This window comes from Sphaeroforma arctica (assembly GCF_001186125.1).
Source record: "Sphaeroforma arctica JP610 unplaced genomic scaffold supercont1.418, whole genome shotgun sequence".
Lineage (NCBI taxonomy): Eukaryota > Ichthyosporea > Ichthyophonida > Sphaeroforma > Sphaeroforma arctica.
In genome coordinates, this window is record NW_014040140.1 from 17,917 (window position 1) to 25,291 (window position 7,375).

The window sequence follows — 7,375 nt, forward strand, 5'->3', positions numbered from 1 at the left end:
TTTATATATATCATGTTATATATATATATATATATCTATAATGCATATATATATATATCAACCTATATATTTATATATATATATTCATATATATGGATATATGATATATATAAACATATATATTTATACAAGATATATTCAGACAAGATATTTTTATATGATTACATGACTGCTCTTGTATTATATCTACACATACACACACACACACACACATACATATATATGTATCTTTTGGATACAAATACTATAGAAATTTTATATACCGAAACGTTCAAAGCTAAACACTTTCGGGCAATCTCAATATAACATATTTTTTGTGTAATTATAAGAATACGGTAGAAAGTAATGCACTGGGGGATTGTAGCATTTGTGATGGGCTGCCGAAGTATTTGTGTTTCTTCTATTACATGTATTCATGCCGATACTCGTGCGCGAGACTATGACGTTGTTCAACTGTGTATAGCTCGTTGGTAGATTAGTAGATACACTATAACCCAGTTTTGGACATGTCCATATGTGTGTCTCTCATAACAATTGACTGTGTGACACCTTTGAGTACATACATGCGTCCTTTGTTGAATATGTGCGTATGGGTACGCTACAGTGCACTTCACATCATAGCACGTGGTCCACCCTGAGCTGTTTCCTATTGTCTGTGAACTGCCGACACTGTGTTCTGTAGTGCCCAGTCAGTGGCAGCGTACGTGTATGCATCCATCACATATTTTAAGTAGAAAACCCTAGACCCTAAAACCCTATCCCTAAACCCTATAACCTTTCCCAAGTACCTAGCTAATTAACCACTGTGTCATGTCTTCTTCTCCTTCGATAGCACCATTACCGACAAAGCTAGTGTCCATCAAGGAAATGCGGGCAAACATAGCGGCCTTTAGGAGGAAGAACCCAGACGCCGCAGTAGGGTTTGTGCCTACTATGGGAGCGCTACACGCTGGTCATCTGACAATTGGTGAGTACACAATTAATATTTGTGTGACATTCAGCGACACAGAGTTGGGGAACGTGTGGATTATATATATAAATATACACGCATACAGTTTATATATATATAGAATATAGATATATATATATATATATATATATATGAATCTGTTCCTATCATGCAAAAGGGTGATGCACGCGTGTGTATCCTTTTTTCTTTTCTTCATATAGTTATTTTTGTTCATGCGAGGATACGATATACAGATATATACAACTGCAGTGGGGAGACGCGGTGCACATGCACAACTGTTAATGTCATGCTAGAAGGCAATGCACGCGTATATCACTCCTCTTTTATGTCATCCATCAATATATACGGTTAATAGACGCGTGTCTAACAAGTATTACGCTACTATAGACACAGTTGTAATGTGCACATGCACAACTGTTAATATCATGCTAGAAGGCAATACGCGCATATATACGTCCTCTCGATGTCATCTATCAATATATGGTTAATAGACGTGTCTAGCAAGTATTGCGCTACTATAGACACAGTTATAATGTGCACATGCACAACTGTTAATGTCATGCTAGAAGTCAATACGCGCAAATATAAGTCCTCTCCGTGTCATCTATGATTAGATGACTAACAAAGGTGTTTTGAAGAAGTGGTGCGCTACTCAAACAGCTGTATTTCGTCCGATTTCGTATCGTGCGTTGAATATTGAAAGAGCGGTATTTGTCAGTTAGCATTCAATCTCCCGGCTCAGTCACCGTGATATATTATATATACCACGAAGGTGTTCAGCAAGTAACATCGTCTATGGAGAAGTTAGTGCCATGTATAGTACGTATTGTATTTCTTGGACCATGTAGCATACATGGTGAGCGTGTTGATCACCTGCCTATCGAGTGTCCGCCCTACAGTTGCGTGACATCTTACACCTCACCTCTGTCACGGCACGAGTTTTCCAACGTATGCTTCGCCATATCCTGCGCACGCTCCTCCGTATGGTCCTTGATCACTCACACACCCCTTGTTACGTCTACTTGATCACTCACACACACCTCGGTGCGTCTACTTGTCTACTTGATCACTCACACACACACCCCTCGGTGCATCCACATGTCCACAGTAACCCAGGCCAAGATAGAATGCGACTACGTAGTGGCTAGCTTGTTTGTGAACCCAGCTCAGTTCGCAGCTAACGAAGACTATGACATATATCCACGGCCCATTGAGGTATGTAGTGTATCGAAACGTCTAAGGTGAAGGGGAAGGGGAGGGAAAAATGTAAGCGTGCGCGCGGGCGTCGGTTTATGTATATGTATGTGTATGTATATCTGCCTATATATGTGTGTGTGCGGAAAACGCCTGTTCATGTATAGGAATATACCTGTCCATATAGAGATCAATGTACTCTTCTTCATATATATATTAATAATATATATATATATGTAGAAATACCTGTCCGCATGTGCGACGCGTGTGTTCTAATATGAAATGCGCGCGGTAGAATGCATACGCCTATAGCACAGAAGAATGCTTACGCCTATAGCACAGAAGAATGCATACGCCTATGCCAAAGAAGATTGCATACGCCTATGCCAAAGAAGATTGCATACGCCTATGCCAAAGAAGATTGCATACGCCTATGCCAAAGAAGATTGCATACGCCTATAGCACAAGTGATGTGCAAGCACGGGCCTTCTGCCATCGTATTCGCTCTACAAGTTCGACCGAAACATGGCACGAAGATCGCACGTGTTATCTGAATGGATATGTATAGACATCCGAAGGAATGAGACCATGTGTGTCTGTGAAGGTTTTGTGACTACTTCTTCTGCGTCTGTGCAACGTTTGTATATTGCGGCCAATAAAAGGAGTGCTCACATTGCGGTTGGGTTTAGGGTTTAGGGTTCAGCATGCAGGGTTTATGCTATATTAGGGTTTCTACAGTACTATTGGTCGCCCAGTCGTTGATGAGTATTGCTCTGAGCGTAAACTCACAATAGGAACGCATGTACCTACTAATCTGGCGCAGGCAGGGATGAATTCGGTGTTTGTTCCACCCCCCCAACGCACACCCGCCGCAAAAGTTTAATGCCAGATTTACAGCAATTCTTACCACGCTAATTTGAACTGTGTACTATGAATGGCTTTACTATAGGAGGATATGAAGCTACTAGGACAGGAAGGGGTGGATGCCGTGTTTGTCCCCACCACACAAGAGATCTACGGAGATAAGAATGCACTTGAGGAAGGAACAGCCGTCGAGGTACGCGGTCTCAGTCACCAGCTTGAAGGTGAGCCGAGGAGAGCACACATATGTTATTGCAGGGATATAGTTGCCGATACGTTTATAGTTACGCGTGTGTGTACCCATAGACACACATATATATATATATATAACATATGTATATATTTATATACATATATGTATACATATACATACATATATGTATGTATATATATATTATATTATATATACATGCATATATATATATATATATATATATATAATATATAACACACACACACATATATATATATATTAGACCTTGACAGACATCTATATATATATATTTATATAATGTAAAATGTTCGCTGCCTTGTACTAGAGAAGTATACATACGCATTCGAGACACAACGATGCATAGAACCCCATTTTATGGTCAATCGGAAGTGTGTTGTTACTGTTACAATGTCTGATGGATTCTGTTTCGTCTCAGGCGCTATTCGACCGCATTTCTTCAGAGGCGTCGCTACTGTGGTCTCCAAATTGCTAAACATCGTCCAGCCCGACTTCATCTATCTGGGTCAGAAGGATGGTATGTGCTTGTACGCAATAACTGTATCATCGGGACACGTTTCTATTTATATTGAAGATTAACGTTATATTATCTGGATACGTTTATAAGTTATATTGAAGATTTACGTTGTATTATCTGGATACGTTTCTAAGTTATATTGGAGATTAGCGTTGTATTAACTGGATACGCTTCTAAGTTATATTGAAGAATTACGTTGTACTACCTGGATATGTTTCTAAGTTATATTGAAAATTTACGTTGTACTATCTGGATGCGTTTCTAAGTTATGTCGGAGATTAGCGTTGTATTAACTGTATACGTTTCTAAGTTATATTGAAGATTTACGTTGTACTATCTATATACGTTTCTAAGTTAAATTGAAGATTTACGTTGTACTATCTGTATACGTTTCTAAGTTATATTGAAGATTTACGTTGTGCTATCTGTATACGTTTCTAAGTTAAATTGAAGATTTACGTTGTACTATCTGTATACGTTTCTAAGTTATATTGAAGATTGGCGTTGTGCTATCTGTATACGTTTCTAAACTATATTGAAGATTTACGTTGTACTATCTGTATACGATTCTAAGTTATATTGAAGATTTTCGTTGTATTATCTAGATGCGTTCCTAAGTTATATCGAAGATTTTCGGCGTATTATCTGGATACGATTCTAAGTTATATTGAAGATCTATGTAGTACTATCTAGATACCTTTCTTACATGTGTGGAATACATATGGTTGTAACTATAATCCCCATGCACATCCACTCAGGAACTCAAGGGTGCAATCATTCACTACCTCTACGTGTTGGTGTTATCCTTTACAACCTTCGATACCCCGCGGATCAAACCAACACCTACATAGTCACCCCCCCCCACCACACACACACTCACACTCACACTCACACTTTACATTCCACAGCCCAACAAGCCGTGGTGGTGAGGAACATGATCAAGGACATGCACATCCCCTCTGAGCTCAGAGTGATACAAACTGTGCGGGAAAAGGACGGACTAGCCATGAGCAGTCGCAACGCGTACCTGAACGAAGCCCAACGCGCCATTGCCCCACTGCTGTACCAGGCGATGGGTGAGGCACTGCGATTGTACGTGCACGAGAAGGAGAGGAGCACAAAGGTGCTGCTGGACGCTGTCAAGGTGTGTGTGTGTGAGGACAGTATATATATATATGTGTGTGTGTGAGGACAGTATATATATATATGTGTGTGTGAGAGAGAGAGAGCGAGATAGAGTGTGCGTGTGTGAGAGTACGAGGATAAGTGTGTGAGGTAGTTTGTAAGCGTTCGTATCTGTCTGAAGCGTACATATACATCTGTGGCTATAGCGTTGACGGGGGTTGGTTGTCTCTGAGGGACTTGGCACGATTGTATGGTTAGGTAGGACGTTCTATCTACGACTATATAACGCGTGCGTGGTGTGTGATAAAGTTCCTTGTACACCTTTCCCAAACCTTCTACTTACAAACATGGCGTGCCTGTTCTCTCCCGCTTCCCCTCCCTCTCTTCGTTAGGATTACATACGAGAAAACGGAAACGAGCTAACAGAATTACAGTACATCAGCATAAACGACACCGAATCTCTGTACGAAGTCGAGACGATAGGCAAGCAAGGTGCCCTGCTTTCAGGTATGATTTAAAAAATATATAATTGGAGTTGTACTGTGAAACTGGGGAGAACTATCTACTGACATGCCTTCGCCTTAATAGCACTATATATGCAGTGGCTGTGTGTGTGCTTCTGCACTTTGTTCGAGAAACCCGGGAGAGCTATGTACGCATACGTTATGGCCACAGTTTGCCATTAACACATACAGTGGTGTATGTTTATGGCAATGTATGTAGTGGTGAATGTGTATGGCAATACATACAGTGGTGTATGTGTATGGCAATACATACAGTGGTGTATGTGTATGGCAATACATACAGTGGTGTATGTGTATGGCAATACATACGGTGGTGTATGTATGTGTATGGCTTATCGCTTTGTTTGAGCCGTCCCTTCGTGTACTTGGTAAAACCTTCGGCGTCATTGCACTGCCTAGTGTTTGGCACAATACATATTACAAATCGAGTGATGTTGCCCAATGCTTCACAGCCTGAGATTTACACAAGCACACCAAGCTTTTATGGCGTGTACCAAGTATGTGCATGTACGTCACTTGCAGATTTACACGCGTACCAACCTCTTTTTATTTTATTATTATTAATCTTCATATCACAGGAGCGCTACTGCTAGGCGAGATCCGCATCATCGACAATATTATTCTGAGGTGAGTAATGTCCAGACCCCTGCGATGCACTTTTGGACCGGTCCTATAGCCCGTGGATTGCATCCATGCGGCTATCATTGGTTATCTTGCCTACTTGCCCATGGGTTTACCAGTATGGCTGGGCATCGGAGTAAATGCCATAGATTGAAACACCGCGACACCGAGCGTTATTGGCGCACTGCTGTATTAGAAAATACATGGAGAGAGAGCCACAACTGTGAAAATTAAAAACATTAAAACATTAGTTCAAACAAACTTACCCACAAACTTACCCACATACGTGCGTGCGTAGTGGGCAAACGTTGAACTCTTACACACACACTGTGTGTGTCTTTGCGTTGCGATTCCCGGCAAGCAATAATAGCGTAGACCCCCAAAATAATAATTCGCACTCGTTTGGTGTAGGTAGCACACAGAATAGGTTACGTATATCACTCAGTCAGTTGCGTGCACACGGTTGGTTATCATGACTCGCTAGAGAGACACAGTTAACCATACAACATGGCCCTGTGAATTGCCTATACTGTCATTAGGAACATTAATTGTTCAGTCGGTTTGCATATACTGTCATTAGAAGCGTTAATTGCCTTGTCGGTTGAATATACTGTCATTAGAAACGTTAATTGATCAGTCGGTTTGCATATACTGTCATTAGAAACGTTAATTGCCTTGTCGGTTGCATATACTGTCATTAGAAATGTTAATTGCTGAGTCGTGACACCTACATGGCCTTTTGATTCAAGTACAATGGAGCCTAAGACCATCGTTTCAAGCATATCATTTTAATAGTTGCACTGAGTCTGAAAGTGCGGATGTGTGAGTGAGTGAGTGTGTGTGGGGCGGTGGGGTTGCACCTGCACGTTTCTGTTGCATTATAGGAAGTACTCTCATCTTATTGTGCTCCCGTATCTCCCTCCCGTATCTCCCCCTAGTGCTTGGCTGGTGATAGTCCTGGCGTACCTCCGTTTATGTATTGTTTCCGTTGATTTGGCGCTACCAAAGCTGCCCTCATCACACATCGCGCGTGAGCGGGCGGGTAATGCCGTTTACTTTTACATTGTGCGTATGAGTGCGGCTCTGTTGTGTGTGTATTTGTGATTATATATTGTGCGTATGAGTGCGGGTCTGTTGTGTGTGTACGTGTGATTATGTGCGACACTAGTGCATACTATCGGTACTTCTGTATCACCTGACTGCCCTGGAAGCCCTTTCTGATTGGATCTGGGTGCAGCCCTGGCCTAGACTCAGGGCCCAATGAGACGTAATGAATGCAGCGACCAATAGTTGTACCCCAATAATACACACATCTGAGCGCTCACTGACAA

General features: G+C 41.5%; 1 protein-coding gene across 1 annotated transcript; it reads left to right on the forward strand.

Annotated features, from left to right (window-relative positions):
• Positions 1-810: 810 nt before the first annotated feature.
• SARC_06061 (pantoate-beta-alanine ligase) lies at positions 811-6,054 on the forward strand (the record flags this gene model as incomplete). The annotated part of the gene is made up of 7 exons (XM_014300050.1): positions 811-967; positions 2,079-2,185; positions 3,114-3,249; positions 3,676-3,774; positions 4,683-4,918; positions 5,292-5,406; positions 6,002-6,054. The coding sequence occupies 7 exons, from the start codon at positions 811-813 to the stop codon at positions 6,052-6,054; spliced, it is 903 nt and encodes a 300-aa protein (XP_014155525.1).
• Between the last annotated feature and the right edge of the window lie 1,321 nt (positions 6,055-7,375).